Genomic DNA, 18619 nt, shown 5'->3' on the forward strand with positions numbered 1-18619 from the left:
GTCTTCAATAGTGTAATAAAGACTTTCAGAAGTAAGAGAATTTCTTTAACAGACCACAAAATTTACATTTATATCAGTCATTGCACTAGCAATCTCTCTTGCTCAAATACCGTGGATTGCTTTACCCATACTGATTAGTACGTTCTAGCTTCAATGGCTGCTCTCTCTTCAGGTCATGGATGCTTTTATTTCCAGCTCTTCAGAGTCCTATGAAGAACACTTGCCAAAATGCTGCTGCTATTTGCCTAAGCTACATGATTCTGTATTTGTATGTGTATGCAAGGCAATTTTTTAAAATTGATCTACAGAAGATCTGCCTTCATAGTCTGAATATCTGGAATAGAGTCAAGAAAAGATGAAATTAGCATTGTTACCAGGAAATGGAATAGTTTGTGAATGTCTTCTTTAATTTCCTAGATTATTAATTTGATTCTTCAGAGCAAGGAAGAGATTTTTGTCAGTTGAAAACCTTTTCCTAATTGCAATTGTTAACCAGATAAGTTGGGGAAATGTGAATTTTTACATTTTGTAATGGTTTCTTTAAGCACTGTTTTATTCTCACATATTTTTTTTTTTTTCTCCTGCACTTATCTTTATCATTCTGTCCAGGGCTCAGTGGTGAGTTTTGTATAAGAATGTCAAAAACTGTAGATAAAAATTTTGATTGGATACTAATCTACTGTTCTCTTTTCCACTACCACACAATTTACAACTGTTTTTTGTCCACCCTCCTTTCTCTTTCTTATGTTTCTGACCACAAATAGGTAAGCAGTATTTAATTCTAAAATGGGGCATCTGGTGATAATTAATCCTATCTAGAGTCTGCTTCTCAGTGCAGTCTAACTAGATTTGTCTTCAGGCAGTTTGTTCCTTTTTCTTCAATTTGTAATGTTACCATTTCAAAACTTTTTTGAGTGTATATTTTATAGTTGTGTATCTTAGTTTCCCAGAATTGTGTATGGCGATCTCCACTATTTAAACATATACTGGATAATGTGGAGTTCATAGTTTGACACGGATTACTGCATTAGGTGTAAGCCTTCAGTTTAGACAGGAAAGACTGCAGTGACTGTAAGGTATGAGCTGAGTGTGAACCACCTCAGTGGTACCTGCCTGGATGAACAGATGATTTTAGAAGTTGCTCAAAAAGACAGGAACTATCATTCCAGTGGGTGCTATCTGTGAACATTCACAGAGAACAACCTGCCTGTCTTCACATTTAGTCGATCATTTTAGCAAAAGCCTTCTTAGCTTGTTTATACTGCACTTTTAAATGCTCTTTCAAAAACCTTAGAAGCTATTGTCCATTTGCCAGATTTCCAGTTTACCTTGGTAGAATCCACTCAGTTTTCTTTTCTGCCAATAAAAAACCCCTTACTAAATTGAAAACTGGGGGGAAGGAGACTGCATGTAAAAATGAATCACTTCTAATACTAAATGAAGAAGTTGGAGTCTCAGCTTGTTGCAGTGATGAACCCTGCAACATACTTTAGATCCAGATTCCTGTATGCTGTCTTACATCTTGAGATTTCTATGAGCTTGTAAACAGTCAGTTGTGAATACTGGTGACAGAGCCCTATTGGTAAAGAATAGTGCTAAATCCATGGGAATAAGCAAACAGGCAGACATCTGTTGGATACCTTTCATTTTATTGCAGTAAGGAAGCTGTATAATGTTGTTGATGTTCTCTACTTTGGGTGAGTGGTTGTTAGTATAAGGTTATAAAAATTGAAATTTATGATTTTATTTTGGTTAATGTGATGTGTATAGACTTTCAAACAAGTGATCAAAGGGATACTAAAACAGTTCAGAATTGAGAGCACAGCAACTTGCCGAAAGGAAGAAACAAATACAAATATAAAATATAATAAATACTACAAAGCTGCCAATAAGCAATTATAAAAGTACTAAAAAATATATTTTTAAGCTTACTGTGATGAAGAAGGATGCTGAAATGAAATAGAGGAAAACTTATTCTGAATTAAACTCTGCTGTTTTCCAAAGTGAAAAAGCATCAGACAGGGAGGAATTTTCCCAACATGGACTGTTACAGTGAAAGGAATCCAAAATTCTAGGCACATAATCACAAGTTTTCATAATGTGGTTGGTTTATGTACATCTGCTTAGCACCAGTCACTGACTGTGTGCCTACTCTTAGGTTTAAGCTTACACTCTGCCGTTTGGCATAAACTAGATATGTACGTGCTGAGCTGTTGTAGCTTAACTGACATCTGGTGACTTTGTAAGGAGGGAGAGACTTATTATGGGGAAGAGAGAAAGCCATTAGATTTAATTATTACAGCACCGGTTCTAGTCATGGAACATCCAGGTGGTTTCTTTCCCCAGAACAAAAGGGCCTACATTTTGTACTGTGTGATTTAAAAAGTTGGACTTCCCAGTAGGAAGCCTTTTAATTAAAAAATAAAATAAATTTAAAAGTGTGAAGAAAGATTCCAACAGAAGCTGGGCAAGATGATTTCTAGGATGATGATTTCCTATAGAAGGAACAAATATTTTGTCATTGTAAATGTTTTCCAGTTAAGACATTAAAGAGCTAGTATGTTTTGCTTTTAATTAAGCTCTGTCTACTAATACTGACATGTTGCATGTGTACATTTTAGCAGCCTAACTGATGACTCATGTTTATACAGTAACTTAATGCTGAATATTTATGATATTTCACTTGAGACCGGAAAAGTAAATATTAATGATTTTAATAAATGATTTTACAGGAGCATGGCAAGTGACAAACTTGTGTTGAAGTTGTGGTCCTGTTACAGGTTTGCAAATCCATCTCCTTGGAATTCTGTACCTACCAATGCTTAAAATTCAGGTGCTGTTGCTGTGATCAGCCATGTATTAAATTAAAGAAGTAAAACAATAATATGTATTTTATGTTTTGTTTAGGGTGCAAAATTTGGACATCCAATGGGATTAAGTCAGGCTCCTCCCCCGCGTTCTTTGGTTCGAAGATCATTTGGAAGATCTAAGCGATTTAGTATTACTCGTTCTCTGGATGACCTTGAGGTAAATAACTTTCACTTAAAACTTAGAATTGAGTCTTAGGAATTTACAGTAGTTAATGCTGATCATTAGTGAAAGAAAGCAAGCGGTATCTGTAATGTAATAAAGTTACTAATCATCATATGACATTTATGTGAGGGGAATACAAATTTTGGGCATCACCTGACTCTTTCAGTGTTTCTTTAATAGTTGATATTGCTGCCAGCAGTGGCCATTCTTTCTGTGGAGAATCTTGACTTACCCATCACAGCTGGTCACGTAAAGTAAAACAATACAGTTTGACTGAACAAAATGTTCATCATATCTTCGAAACCATTGTATCATGATATTGTACAAAAAATCAAGTTCTCATGATGTTCTTCTTTTCATTCAGCTGATGATCATTGCATTGAGAATGTTTCAAGAGGTGAAATTTGTTGCTAGACCAGGTTCTTTACATAACTTCCTAAGGAATGTAGCTTACTGCGTATGGAAAATTTTTTTAAAATACTTAAATTTCCTCCTTATATGTCAACAGCTGAGAAAAGGGAATGCCTAATGAACTTGGTGTTGGTCATTGGTTATGTTGATTTTGAGTCTTTCTGAGTGTAATGTAATAATGCTATTTCACATCTGGTATAAAACATCAGCTGATGCCTGGTTCTCAGTGGCCAAACCTTATTGATTTTGGTGGAAACAAGGAATAAAAAGTCATCTGAATTTTAAAAGCTGTTCTGCCTGCTTTGCTAAGAGCCTTCCTCAACCAGCTGTAGGATTATGGCTTCATTATATCTTCTGTTCTAGTGTGCTTCCTTGGGAAAACCTGACCCATAGTAATGTGAAGGTGAATGGAGGGTTTTTCCCTTGTCCTTTTATGATGCTTATCTGAAAGAAGGTTTGTGGTTGGGGAGAAATAAAAATATGTGCAGAGCTTTTGGCACAAGAACCGTGTAATACATATTACACTGCTCTTCAGCATGGGAGGGAATGTGGCACACTGATTCCTCTAAATGGGAAGGAGGTGTTTAAAAAGCATTTGAGATGGGAGGAGGAAAGGAGATATTCTGAGTTTCCTTTCGTGGGAAAATGTAGGAAGAATGGCATTTTACTGACTTGGAATTAAAGGAAAGCGGAGCTTAGTGCACTGGATTTTTAGGGAACAATATATGGAAGGAGCTTCTGGTGTGCTTAGGGAATGCAGGTAGGAACTGTGATTGCTTCTCAGATGTCTTAAAGGATGTTTTTTAATTGTGGTCTATTTCTATTTTGTTACCTGAAGCTTTTAAGTGTCTCTTTATTTTTTTTTCTAATAATGGAAAATACTTTTTCATTTCTTTGCATTCATAACTTTAATACAGTAAGTGCATAACTTTAAGAAACAGAGCAAGATCTTCTGGATAAAGCTGTTTGGGAACTATCTCGCTAAATCTTTCTTAACTGGGAAACTATGATTTCTTCTAAATTAAAAAAGCTTGCTAGTATATATTACCAATTATGACAGAATTTCTGGTCACAGTAAGAGAGAATCTTGTCAATATCTAGGAGCCTAGAATTACTAGCACTAGGCATGTGCAATAGAAAAAACACGGTTCACACCATGTTCTTCTGGATTGAAATTTCATACAGATTTATATGCACATCTCATATTTTGAGAATTTTAAACACCAAGGATATAATTTTATTTCTGTTGTTGGAGGTGTTTTACATTGCATAAAGATTCATTAAAATAGGGACTTGGTACTTTGTTAATTTCAGAACAATGGCATGGTTACTGGCCTAAAAAGTCAATTTTTCTCTCATGTCTTAGTTGGTATGGTAGCGTATACAATTTGAGTAGCACCAGCAGGAGGGATTGAGAGGCTCTCTGGGTTACACAGTGTAGTAGTTGTTAAAGCTGTTACTTTGGATAGGGAAATTTACATTCTAGGTCACCATATGAATTGGACAAAGAAACAATCTGTATTGAAATCTGTGTTTGGATGAATGCCCTTACTAACTACATGTGGCTATTTGGGTGTGGACCGCTCTCTGTTGATTGCTTCTTTTCACTTGGAAAGCTCTTTCCCACTCCCCCACCCCCCCTCCCCTTTGCATGCCATAAGAGAATGATATCCTAGCCACCGGGAGAAATACCAACCCAGAGAAGAATTTCAAAAACTTCTTAAGTCAAAGTAAAATAGTGTTGAGGTGTTTTGATTTTGGTTCTAACTTTAACATTGCTACTGCAGCACTTCTCCCAAGTACTATTACACTAAGTATAGTGGAACACCATGGTGTCAGTACATGTTAAGATTATTTCAGGCCATCTATTTAAAGTTGCTGGAAGAGGAGATAACAATACCAGGAAATTCTTAAGAGACTCCACCTTTGGAATAATGATTCTGAACATATTACATAGGCTGCTTGGTTGCTTTTTTGTTCTTTCCAGTTACCTTAGCAGAATGGATAACGTAACCCAAAACGTGAAGTTTGAAAATGAATATGCTTCTCTGATCTTGTGGGTTTGATACCTGTTAGCATCCAACTTGGTGTTCTAAATTGAGCAGTGTAAGCAGGTTCCTTGCACTTTCTTTTATGGGCATATGCTGAACACTCTTCATTTGCTTATGGGTCTAAACAAGGCTGTATTTGGATTTTTTGTGAAAGTATGAACTTGCTCCTCTCGTCTGTGGAGCTGTAGTGTGTGAAATACCAAGTGTCAGTTTTGCTGTCTTCTGCCATAAGGTGGCGTGATTTCTTTGCGGTTTGGTGATTATTTTTTTTTTAATCTATCGAAGTAAATATATCTAAAAATATATTTTAATTTTAATAAAAATATTGCAAGAGAATATTTCACTTTTTCTTTTAAATTGTTAGATTATGGCTGCCTCTACATACACAGACAATATTATTATAAGGTTAGAATTAGCTGTAATGTTATAGCTGGCCCCTCCTCAAGCATTTTCCTCTTACCTGCAGAAGCTGTATGACACACAGAAGAAAACAGACAAGTTCGTAGAATTAACCTCTAGGTGCTGCTTTTACTAATAGAACCTGTATACAGGATTATTTTAAATCTGCAGGGATTAAAGTAGGATGACAGTGCAAAATTAATGGATGCAGTTATGCTATGGAAATTGTCTCACAAAATAAAAAAGACACAGTTCTGCCTGAACTGTGGAAACTGTGCTTGTTCACACCAGGGCTGAATACAATTATCTTGTAAATTGGAACTGAATCCAGAAAATTAGCATGTCTAGGATATGCCTTAATTATGTTGTTTTCACAAGAAATGTATTTAGAAATTTTTCTTTATTAAATTACAAGAAAACTGTTTTTATTAAGAACAGATTCCTTTTTTGTATGCAGTAATAAAAAATATTAATTTGTATTAATAAAAAATAATTTGTTGTTATGAAATAGTGTCCATTAACAACTATGTTAAAATTCTGTGATTTCCACGAGTTTTACTTTATAGCTTTTTTTCTGGTTCATATTTGCAAGGTGTAGCTTAAGCTAAATGGAACTTGCCATGATTTAGGATTATTTAATATTTGGACTAATGAGAGCATATGATCCTATCTTTCTTCCTACTTTTTTCCTCTGTAGGTAAGTGCCATTACTCTCGTCCTCTTGCACAATTCTGTCCTAGCAAAGAGGCTGGTTATAGATTGGTAAACACATTAAAAGTGATTCTATGAGACTGCAGAGACTAGAACACTGCTTTTGTAAAAATTTACGTGAAACAGAGTAATCCTTTTACTCATCAGCCGTTTTGGAATCAGATTCCGTAATATTTTCAACTGTAGCTCATTCCATTAAAATTTTAATTTTTCTTGAGGTCTGTAAATATGGGGGACCCTTGCAGTATTCCCTTGAAGTCAGTAAGTTTATGTTCCTCCTTGCCAAGGAGAACATTCAAAACTGTTCTTGAAAATCATTGTGGCACTTGTACTTCTGGTATTTGTCTGTATTTAAAAGTGGGGCAGAATAGCATCATGAGTGACCGTGATGGCAAAAAAGTGCCAAGCTCTTTGAGTATTGGTAAGTAATCTTTTAATGTAGAAATTGTTTAAAAAATAAAGACTTCAATTCTTTTAACTAAATATCAGGACAAAAAAGATGGCTGTTGCTGATTTTCTTGTCTTCATTCTGATTTGGAAACCTTAAAGCGGTATCCTTTATGAAAAAGAACATTTGTTGGATCAAATTTCTAGAGTTCAGTAGTGTTTTCAAAGTTGGAATGTATCATATATTCCTTTTAAAAATCAGTGTGAGGACTTTGTTAGAATGTTCTATCTTAATTGTAACCATTAATAATGCAGTATTATTAGCTGTTATTATCGATAATAATGCTTGATTTTTTTTTCTATTTTGTTAATTCCACTGAAGCAACTTTTTTGTATTTCATCTGCTAATTGAAAGCATACAACAGATCTCTCTGGTATGAGGTTTTTATACTAATGAATGACATGTCTCTGCTGGATGTTAGCTTTGGCATCTGTGGGTGGCAAAAACCCCTAAATGCTCATTTGACTTAATAATGAGTTTTTAAGTGGGTACCTGTCTTTGACTGATTTAAATAATCAGACAAAGCTTACACTGGGAGATTATAGCTTGTATTAGAGCAACTAGTATACTAGGAAAATCAGACAAGAAGAGCTAAACATGCCCCAAACTTTTCTCACCCTGTCAGTTGATCTAATAAAAAGTATTAACTCTCCCTGCAGAGTTTGTCTTACTGATGTTCTTAGATCATCACGATGGCCACACCACCACCACTATGGCTAGGATAATTTCATTATTTAAATCAAGAAGCCTCTTCATTCTCAGCTTATAATTGTGAATTTAAATTTGAAAAAAATGTGTATTTTTGTCTTAGGTTTTACTAGGTTTGTTTTAAGCTATGCTAACTTGCCATGGGCTGCCAGTGTACACAGGTTTCACCATGTACTACGTATTGTGTCTTTTGCATGTATTTTGTCCTAATTTTTGTCTAAGATGTAACTGACCAATTGATAGGTTTGCTGTCTGCTTTCATGAAGGTGGTGAAAAGGCGAGTTGTGAAATAAAACCTGCATGCCAGAATAAAATCTCCATTTTTGTATGTAAAAGGTAGATCTGGAATTTTAGCATGCTACTAATAGAGTTCTTATGGGGCTACTGTTGTCTCATATATGGATATTCTGATATAGATATATGTAGATATGGATAGTCCAGTGCCTAACACTGCTGTTTTGGATCTGTGACCACAGCTTAGGTTCTTTGTTTCTTTTTTCCTTTAGCTAGACCTGTCTGATGTTGCTTGGTGGAGTAGCAGTGAAGGACAGATCCGTTTCTTGGAGTGTGCCACCTGGGGTCAGCTTTTAAAACAGGACAGTGTAAGATGAGCAGTTAGTGATTTTTGCAGTCACTCGCTATAATATATAATAGCTCAAACCTGCTTGCTGAACTATAATACATAGCTTTAAATAGTGTAAGTTGGTCATGACATTAAATGTTGATTTCTTTACCTTCAGTTACTGTAGTGTACGTAGTCATGGAGCGGACCAGTAAGGCTTTGAAAGCATCCAGTGCTTTCTGCCAGGCATTCTTCTGCTCTATTCAGACCTTTGACTGTTACAGTCCTGGTAGGCAGGGGTTTGCAATGTTCCCATTGTCACGTTGTTAGAGTTGTCATTTATGTGGCTTCATCCTGGGCTAACTAGCATATTTTCTCAAGTGATTTCAGACATGGTTTAGTAGTTAGCCCTAATAACTGGCATCACTGTGCCCAGCGGGCAGTTCAGATGCAACCAACTTGATTGGTAGGAGGTTGGGAGAGTGGCCAGAAAGCACCAGCTGTCTTTGAAAATAGCTTATGGCACTCTTTATTTGCCTAGTACAGATATAGCCAGTGTGTGTCTAGGTTGCCATCATCTGGTTCTGGATGATGCCTATGTTATCCCTGTTATCCCTCAGTCTTTTCTTTTTTTTTCTGTCATCATTCTTAGTATGTCTTCCAAGAACATAATTTTTTCAGATTTTGTTCTCTAGACTGCTCTATTAAGAATTTAAAACTCTTTTCAGCATAGTCTAGAAGATCATCTTCAGGCTTTTACTTTGGCATGTGTGATCTTATCAGGTACTTTAGTTATATCCATTGTTACTCCCTAAATAAGGAAAAGATCATGCCAGTGGTATATATTTATTATTTTCACAGATTGTGCACTAGGATTAATGTTAAGCTGGTACTTTATACTGAACCATAATTTTTAAAAGTTACGGATATATGCTTTTAAGTTTTTCTTACAATTATAGACTTTATCATTGAAAGTTCTTATGCTCTTCACACTGTTTCGTAGAGTATCTGACAGAGGTGGATTGGTCAACAGATGAGTACAGTTGTGTGTAACGTCTTTATTGTGAATTGGAGACACTTACCTCTAGATACAATCCAGAATGTTAGACTGTGTGGTATTTTTGCAGACAGTGAGAATAATGGGATTTATTTTCTGTTATTGCAATTGGTAAGATGACCATACTTAAGTAATTTTACTGTTTACTGTTTTCTCCTGCTTTTGGGTTATTTTGTTTATTTCGTATTATGGAGAAATTTGCCATGTAAATTTGCATATAAAAAGTGGAGTAGTCAGAGAATGTGCCGAGAGCTGGATTACATCTCTACTTCCTTTGTTAGGTGCATGTGGCAATGCTTATCATGGTAGTGCTCATCCCATACTTTGGTGCCTGAGAAGAAGGCCTGTGTTGCCTAGGATGGATTCCATAGGGAATTCAGTCCCCATATGTGCAGACATTTGCCACTGTATGGAGAAATTTCTCCCAGAGGAAGCAGTCAGCACGTTGTCTGACCCTGCCACTCAAGTGGTGTCCAAGCCTTACTGCCTCTGGGCTTGGCTGTCCAAATCAAGCCAATTTCTGTCACAGAACCAGAGCACAGCATATGCTTTCAGGGACTAGTTAGGAATGTGTATTCTTCCTAAATCCTCAGGCAGTACGCCTTACTTCTTGTCAGTAGCCAGTACTGCCAGATGCAGGTGAATTCATAAGCTGTCAACGTACCTGATGGAGTCACATTTATGAAACTACAAGGATCAGCCAAGGTAGCCAAGTTAAAGTAACAACCTGAAGCTACAGAGGGGTCATATCCCTTAGTTCAGCAATATGAAGGTATCAGACCTTGGTTTTGGCTCTATTATTTTGGTTCTGGTTTCCTTCAGTAGTGAAGAAACAGTCAATGATCACAGAACTGGGACTCTTGGTAGACGGGCAACCTCTCAGGTGCCTTTCTCTATAACCTTTGGTACCTAGCATTTGTTTAAAATTGGGCTTACTCTCTTTGAACTGAAACTGTTTGCTCTTCCGGCTCTAATTCATGAGGTACATGACATTAAGTCAGAATAATACCTTACTGCACTGGGGTCTGTTGCTGAAATGCAGAGTTATTTGCTGTGTAAGCCTGGCCCTTGCTTCGGTTTCTTACCTTATGCCTGATTTAAGAGCATCTTGGCTCCTCCCAAGAAGGTGAGCAGTGAGGCGAAGTTACTCAAGGTAATAAGGACAAGAGCAGTCTCTGAAAATGAGAGCAGCCTGCTTTTATAAGACTAAATGACTGGACAAACAAAATGGCAGATGAAAATGTATGCAGATAAATGTAAAGCAATGCAAATGAAGCAAAACAGCCCTGGCTTCATACATCAAATGATATATATATATATATATGTATCTCTGAGCTGTTTCTTCTCAGAAGTGAGGTCTTTGAGTTATAAGGGAGAGTCCATGAAAATGTCAGCACAGTACAGTAGCAATGAAACAAATCCTGCATTGTGAATTACTGGGGAAGGAATAGAGGAAAAAACCCCCTAAGGATTCCATTACACATATCTGTGATTTGCCTGCGCCTGCTCTCTTTATTTCAAATATGTTATATTAGAAGTAGAAAAGGAAAAAGAAAAGTAGAAGTTCAGAAAGGCATAAGAAAGAGTACAAAATCATGGGTGGCATAGAAAAGTAGTTGGGATTGACTGCTCACCTTCTCCTTCGGGACAAGAAGACAGCACCATTAATTAAAGGCAGCTGAAGCCAGGAGCAAAACAAACAGAGGAACACAATTGTTCATGCAGGAGGTGAGTCTGTCTGTGGGATGCCTCACCACTGAGTGTTGTAGATGCAAAAAATTTGCATGTCCTAGGGGGAAAGTGGACAAGTATTGGGAAAAGAGAGCCACTGGGGATTATTAAGGACACAAGCCACACCAGGTTCAGGAAATGTCCTGAACTAAAACTATCTGGGGTCTGGGAGAATGTAATCAGGGAAATATCCTAAGTGTTGCCCAGTGCTACTCGTTGGTAGACATCCATGTATGGCCACTACTGAAAACACAATACTGGGTTTGATAAACCTATGTCCTTAGACATAGTGATGGTCATTGCTTCTCCTTAACTGTGGGGTTATGGATTGTGCTCTCAGTACAGGAAACGGTGTTACCATTCACTTGGTGTAAGCTTGTTTATTTGTGCAGTAAAGGGCTGGCTGACCATAGTGTCTCCTAGCGTGGTGTAACTGCTGTGGCTCTGGGAGTTTTTACTGTCTGTCCTGCAGCTGTCTGAGGGAGAGGGTACCTGCAGGTTGCCTGGTTAGTGGTTCTGCTGCAAAACCTATTGCCCATGCAATTCCTGGGTGGGAACGAGGAACAGGGTAACTGGTTTCATGCCTCCCTGTTCCTGCTCTCCCTTGGCTGCTCTTCTTGTTACCTGGTATGTCTTTTTGTCATGTGACATGCTAGCTAATGGGGGTAAGGAGGGATTTTTTCCTCTGTGAGTGAGACTTGGTCAATGTTAGGAAATGTACTAAGGCCTTATTGAATGAACTGAATTGCTATTTCTAGAGTATAATCACGGAATACATATGATACAAATATAGCACTGTAGCTGTTTGTGAATGGTTTCTGACCCTGTCTTCATGTTTAAACTGCTGGGATTTTGGCTAGGAATTGGCACCATTTAATTTTCACTGTCCTCATGGCTTCTTCAGGCTAGTGAAGTTAAAAAAAAAAAAAAAAATCACCTGTGGAGCTTCTATTAGTTGAGCTACTGCTTTTTATTCAGTATTAAATCATCAAAACATTTAATCTGTTCTTCTAATACTTAAAAAAGACAGTAAAGATCCCATCCTCTGCTTCTCTTTGGACTGAGAAACTGCAGAAGGATGGTATTTAAGCATTATTTGTTGGGCAGAAAGTGTGCATTTCTTTCTGAAAATACACAAATATTGCTGGTTTATCTGGAGAGTAGGTGTGGTATTGAAAATTATGAGAATCATGTTTCACTTGGAACACAATCCTTGTAAATGCCAATGCCCTGCTTACTCAAAAGAACACAGAGCATTTTGGTAGGATGAGATACATTGCATAATATGCATACATGTGATTGTAGTCATACTGAGACACGTACCTACATGCCAGGAACCAAAAGAAATTTGCCGTGAGTCTTACAAGTTTTAACAATATTTTTTTAAAGTATTTATAGATTATATTTTAAGTATTTTTAATAGGGATTGGTGACCTGCTTCATTCAGATAGTGTACTCATCAAAGGGGAATGTACTAAAAAATACAATACTTTGGAGGAGAAAACAATGTTGACTCAATGCTTAAACAAGTTTGGACAAATGTTTAAGACTGAGTCCTGTAGGCCCTTACCAAATGCATTTTACATTAGCAGATTCCTCAGCAGCATGCTGTTGTCTTTACAGAAGCTTTATTGTTACACAGGACCTGCCTAAACACCATTTTAAAAGCTGCCTGTTCCTTTTGATGAGAAGATACAGAACCAGTATTGAGGGCGGAGAATGTGCTGGGGAGGGAGGAGAATGGGAGAGGTGTTGATAGGGCAACAGGCAGAGAAGCCTCATTTTTTTACTGGACTCTGGAAGAAGTAAATATGTGTTCAGAAAGAGCATAATCATAAAGTTGAAGGCACTGTTTCTTAACAATGAGCTATTAAACTATTTATACATGGAGAAAACTTTTACTGATAGTCAAGTGTCTGTAAGTATGAAGTTTTATTTGTCTAAAGTGAACAGAAAACAGGAATATAGTTTAATGAGTAGTCATCCGAGCTAAGAAACCTTGCAGTGAAATATGGTAAATAATGCTTCTAAGGATTCAATGAGGTTTTTAAAGAGACAAAGTTTGTAAGTATAAGTATTTCAGTTGACTTTCTGTATAAGCTCTGTAATGAAATTAAGAATACACCTTTTTAAAGACATGTTTCAAATCTCTCTTTAGCATTGCATTGTTTTTAAAATGTGGAGTGAGTATAGTAGATATACAGATACTTCTCTAATTAAGTTTTCTTTCACTTAATTTTCTCTAAACTTGCACGTGTATTTCCGTAAAGTAAGAATATCATGTTATAGTTACAAGTTATCTTGTAATTGTTACAGTGTTTAAGTTGTGCAGCTAAATTGTTTTTTTTTCTTCCAGCTGGATTTTTATCCAATAAAGCAGAATCCAGATGGTATGAGTTATTAAAATAACTGAAAATAAATGAGAAGTATTTCTAGAATACAGAATTTTTGAGGTGTAGAGACTTCAGATCAGTTCTAGTTTCTTGTTGCTCAGAAAACACATATTTTATAAGTAAAGGTCGTCCTAGCTGTATTATCCAATTTTGACATTATAGTCTTATTCTTTATATGTTCCAGAGTTTAATTGTCTTAAATGCTAAAAGTATCGCAGCAAAAGTATCAGTTTTTAATATGAAAGAGGAAAGAAACAATTGTAAGGCTTAGGAAGATGTGTATGCATTGTTTCCTTAAAAATTAGTAGCTTTCATGCTCAGATTTATACTGATTTCATCAAAATCTATTGGTTCTTAGAGGCTCCATTTGCAGTATAGGAAATTCAGAAGCGACTTAATGTGTTTCAGTGATCTGTCACTTAATCATATCCTCCTTAATATGTAATTTAATTTTAATTTACAATTGGGTTGCAAGTCACCTTCCATCTGGATGTGCAAGTTATGCTGTTTCTGCTTGTTTTGATTAGTGGAGAGAATTCAGTTGTCTTAAAATGCCTATGAACAGAAGGGAAAAAATAGTAACTATTGAAAAACATTTTTGAAAAAGTGTGGGTTTTGTTAGCAGTTTGGAGTCGGGCTCTAAAGAAGTATTTTTCGAAGTTTACAATACAGCTTTCAAAACCAAATATTTGTTTTTAGAGTAGCTTTCTGGATGGCAGATCTTCCTGAACTTAACACTTTGAAACTTGTACACGAGTCTGAGAAGTGTCAGCAGACAGCAGGGGGCACTCAGAACAGCAGTTTGCGTCCTTTCCCTTCCCTTCCCTTCCCTGAATTTACTGTATGGGAACTCTTCGTATTTGACAAGGCAGCTTGTATTTCAGTTATTTATACACGAAAAAATTCCAAATAGTTTGGCTTGAAAATATTTTTTTGTTAATATTGCCTTGGAATAGGAAGGACTTTTATCTTTAAAATCGGTAAACCACAATGTTGTAAATTTTAGAGACTCTTCCCTCTTTTAGTCAGTAGCAAATATGGGGGCTGTTTATTGTTGACTAGCTGACAGATCATTGACAAAAGATATATCTAGACCGGTTATAGAAAATTTGGAGAATTAGGAAAACCCCTCATATTTTCTAGCAAAGTTCCCTTAATTTGTGTGTAGGCTTTTTGATACTCTGTCTTTTTATTTCAGTAACTAGGGTCAGTGAGCTAAATCGTATTCTTACAGATATTTTTTCCCTGGCTTTCATGCAAGTAGTTTTTAATTTCTTTAATATGAGATAAATAAGTACTTGATATGTAAGATTTTTAATGGTGTATTCTGCCAATGTCAAATTTACTTAAGGAATTTGTGTGACGGAGCTGGTCCAGGGGATTGTCTCTTTCTAGTTGCCTGGCGTTTTTTGTGTGTGTCTCCTTCTTTTAGGAATCAAGGATATATTAAATCCTATTCATCTTTTGACAAGTTAAAACTTACCCAGACTTCCTGTCATTCTGTCTTTCTCTTCAGCTTTTTCTGCTCTGCAAACGTACAAAAGAAAATATGAGCAGGAAGTGGAGGAAGGGTAGAAGAGAAAAACAGATCAACCATATCTGGGGTCTCTACCCCTTCCCACAGTTTGGCTTCTGAGCAGATGGATGTGGGTTTACAAATGTTGTCTTTGGTATATCTGAAAAAGGTTTTTAAAGCTGTTGTGCCGTATTTTAACACTTTCCATTAATAGCTTTGCAAATTAACATTCCTTCTGTTTTTGACCTTTGAACTTTGAGTTGCCTGCCTGGTTTACAAATATGGTATACAAAATCACAAGATTTTGAATCTGGCAGCTGCTAGAAATAACCTGTGAAAATGTGGAGGGATATGAATTTTTTAAAGGGCTTGCAGAGTCACGTGATATTTCGTAGCCATTATTATTATTAACTGGTACTGTCTAATTGGTAGAGCTCATTTGCAGTGCTGGTAGAGTCACTGTATGGAAAAAATGTGAACGTGCAGTGCTTAGTTCAATGAAATAAAATCAACAACTCTAAAGGTCTGTTTAAACTAAGGGATTATTGGGTTTATAATGCCAAATACGAGTGCCTAGAATGTATAAAACATTGCCCACACACAGTGTTCCTAACAACGTTCACTACAGTTGCTCTGTTGAGCTGCTAGTCTTGCAGCTACATCCCATTGCATGTGGGGTTATTTTTCTCTTGATCATTCGTGTGTTCTTGCAAGTAACATGCTTATGTGCTAAAACTCTGCTAGTACATTGGGTCTTTCTAGGTGATTCCTGAAGGACTTGGGTTAAGGGTTAAGTAAATACTATTGATAAAAGTCCTTTTTTGTGTTACCCCTAAGAGGTAACACAGGAAAGTTCTCCAGGCATTTCTGATCCATTTGCGCTTTTACTTATACAATGTAAGGATTATTATGTACCTGGTCACCTGCATATTTGTAATGGTGTTGCTGTTAGGTTAAACTATTGACAGTGAAAATACATTCTGCATCCCACTTGGTTTAGCATCAAGCAAAACGCTGTATTTAAACACCTCTGGTATTTTTGCTTTATTAAATTGTAAGTTTTTAATGCTTACCCACAGATAGTAAAACTGTTCTTCTGTGCAAGTATTGTAGGGCATTTGCTTCTTAAGTCCTAAAATAATAGAGGGTGTAATTTCTAAAACACATTCCTTCCTGTCTACGCACCCGTTTGTTTCCATTGCATTTCTTTATGGTGTTAAGTACTTATAGAAGACAGCGTTCAAAAGTGCAGTGGTGTGCCTATTCAAACAGATAACCAACCATAAAAGGAACTTTGTCCATTGCACCAATTTTCTTATGTCTCTGGAATGCTTGTTAAAGTATACCTCCTCCATTTTCACCTGTAATTAGCTTAAAATTTCTTCTCTGATCACTCTAAATTGAAGATTGAATTTTTCTGTTAACCAAGTCTCTTCATCCTAAATCCAAAAATGGTAAGATGTGCAGACTTGGACTGTCTTTTGCAAGGCAGTCTGACCATGAGATCTTGAGTAAAGGCTCTTAACTTCTTTTTGCCTCATTTTCTCTCTATATAACTTCAGAGTAATATTTGCCTTCTTCATAGGGTTGTTTTTGTATTAGGGGCTCAATGTAGGAACTGTATGGAGGTGCGGAATACATGCTGCACTGAACAAGGGAGAAGATTACTTTTTCCTAAACTACTACTACTAGTAAGTCCACCTTGGCTTTAAAGACATCTCACTAGCATAAAAATGCCCACTAATAATTCCCAGTTTGCATTTATGGTGTTTATTTTTAGCAGAAAATTGTATTCTGATTGCTTAAAAAATAACAGCAGTGAATGGTTTAGGTACTATCGCTGTTTACTTGTGAATAGCAGCAAACTTCATGAAATCCTATACTTGCCATATACAGTCTCTTGAAGACAGTGCTGTCACAGGCAAGTTAATAGCACTTCCCTCTTACATTACAAGTAGCCTATTTTGCTCTCTGTTCCTAAGGTGCTGTGCACAGAACTGTCTTGACATCAGTTGAGTACAGGCTCGGGTAGTGAGGAAGGAAGGGCAGAATACCAGCTGGTTTCTGAAAGGAGAATTTTGTCTTTAGTGACAAAGGGCTGCTTCTAGGTTTAACCAAATATGCCAGGTTTCCTTATACTGAAGATATTTACATACAATTTATAGTATTAACCACTGAAAAGTTAAGCAGAATAGACCGTTAGAGGTCCTACTGTATTCTGGCTTGCATTATGTAAACCTCTGAAAATAGTGGTTTACTATGTGAATGTTTCTATAACTAATGTTAGGTGATTAACTAGTGTTTTTCTGAAAACTGTCTTGGAAATTATTTTATTGAATACAGGACTGTCACACAGTTCAGTGTTATTTTATTTTCCTGATTTGTTATAGGAAACATTTTAAAATACAATCAGCATGATTTATATAAAATGATCTAGCTTTTCTGGTGAGAGATAATTGAGATCTAATCTGAATCCCTGACGAGCCACTGCTTCCTGCATTGGCCTGTTGCTATGGGTAACATAAAGGGAGTAAAATAGAACTTCATACGAAATGCCTTTAAACTTTACTGGCATGTACAGGCATGGAGCAGGGTTGATTTTTTTAGTTTAATCTTTGAGGAGCTGATGTGTTAAGGAAATGCTTTTTCCATATTAAGTGAAGATGAATTTAGGAAGAGTACTGTTAGGAAAAATAACTGCTGTTTCTTACGAAGAGCGGGTAAGTGATAAGAATTATATTTAGCTAAGGCAAGGCATCGTTGCAGTGGGAAATTAAAGAGGCTATTGTTATTGGCAAGAAATTAGAGAAGAATGTTAAGATTTTCAGAATGCTTTTTGCTTAGCCTTTAAGCTTTTTTACTTTTAAAGTATTTGAGTTAAAATTCCTTTGTAAATGCAAAATTGGGTTTTATTATCAGAGAAAGGGGAATCTTATTGTACCAACTAACATTCAGATTTTGAGATGTATTTATGAGCAGTGCCCAATATGCATAAAGCTAAAAAAATCAGTATGCTTATAATATGTGCCTATTTTTTAATTCTGTGCAATGTGTTTTGTATATGCTTTCTGTACCACTATATCAATATTACATCTTTAGGTAAAACTGTATGTATTTTGTGTATATCTTTATCAAAAAAATATTAGGCATGGATTTGGCATTTAAGGCACCGTGTTTATGTGTGATAAGATTGGTTTTGTTTGGGGTAAAAAGTTGAACATTTATTTCTTAAAGGAATTCCAAATGTCACATCATTTACTGTTCATGTGTTGTTTTTATAGATTCAAATTTTTGTCAAAAATATTTAACCTTCAGAGAAGAATATGTTTGGTAAAATTATTGTACAGTGTTTGTCCTGTATTTCTTTTCCTTGGGAATGCTTACATCTATAATACTTTTGTAATAGCTATTATAAACGAACTTCCTTGGTGGTAAAGAACTGAAAAGACAAATTATGTAATAGTTTTCCTTTAAGTGGCATCCTGAAGGTGCATGCTTCTCAATAAAATCCTAAATCATGAAATTAATTGCAATAATATTTTGAAATGAAGATAAAAACACTCTAATACTACTCTAGTGTTTAGGTGGGAAGTACATTT

General features: G+C 36.1%; 1 protein-coding gene across 5 annotated transcripts in view; it reads left to right on the plus strand.

Moving 5' to 3' along the window:
• Positions 1 to 18619, plus strand: part of RGS12 (regulator of G protein signaling 12) — an 87430-nt gene that overhangs the window by 20020 nt on the left and 48791 nt on the right. For 4 of the 5 annotated variants that reach the window (XM_027790844.2, XM_005229811.4, XM_027790838.2 and 1 more), the window contains exon 3: positions 2908 to 3027. In XM_027790844.2, coding sequence (XP_027646645.1) covers positions 2908 to 3027 — 120 coding nt within the window. Of the gene's footprint in view, positions 1 to 2907; positions 3028 to 12915; positions 13030 to 18619 lie in introns of those variants that run through there. The other variant, XM_055796491.1, reaches the window with a different exon arrangement.

This window comes from Falco peregrinus, chromosome 2 (assembly GCF_023634155.1).
Source record: "Falco peregrinus isolate bFalPer1 chromosome 2, bFalPer1.pri, whole genome shotgun sequence".
Classification (NCBI taxonomy): domain Eukaryota; kingdom Metazoa; phylum Chordata; class Aves; order Falconiformes; family Falconidae; genus Falco; species Falco peregrinus.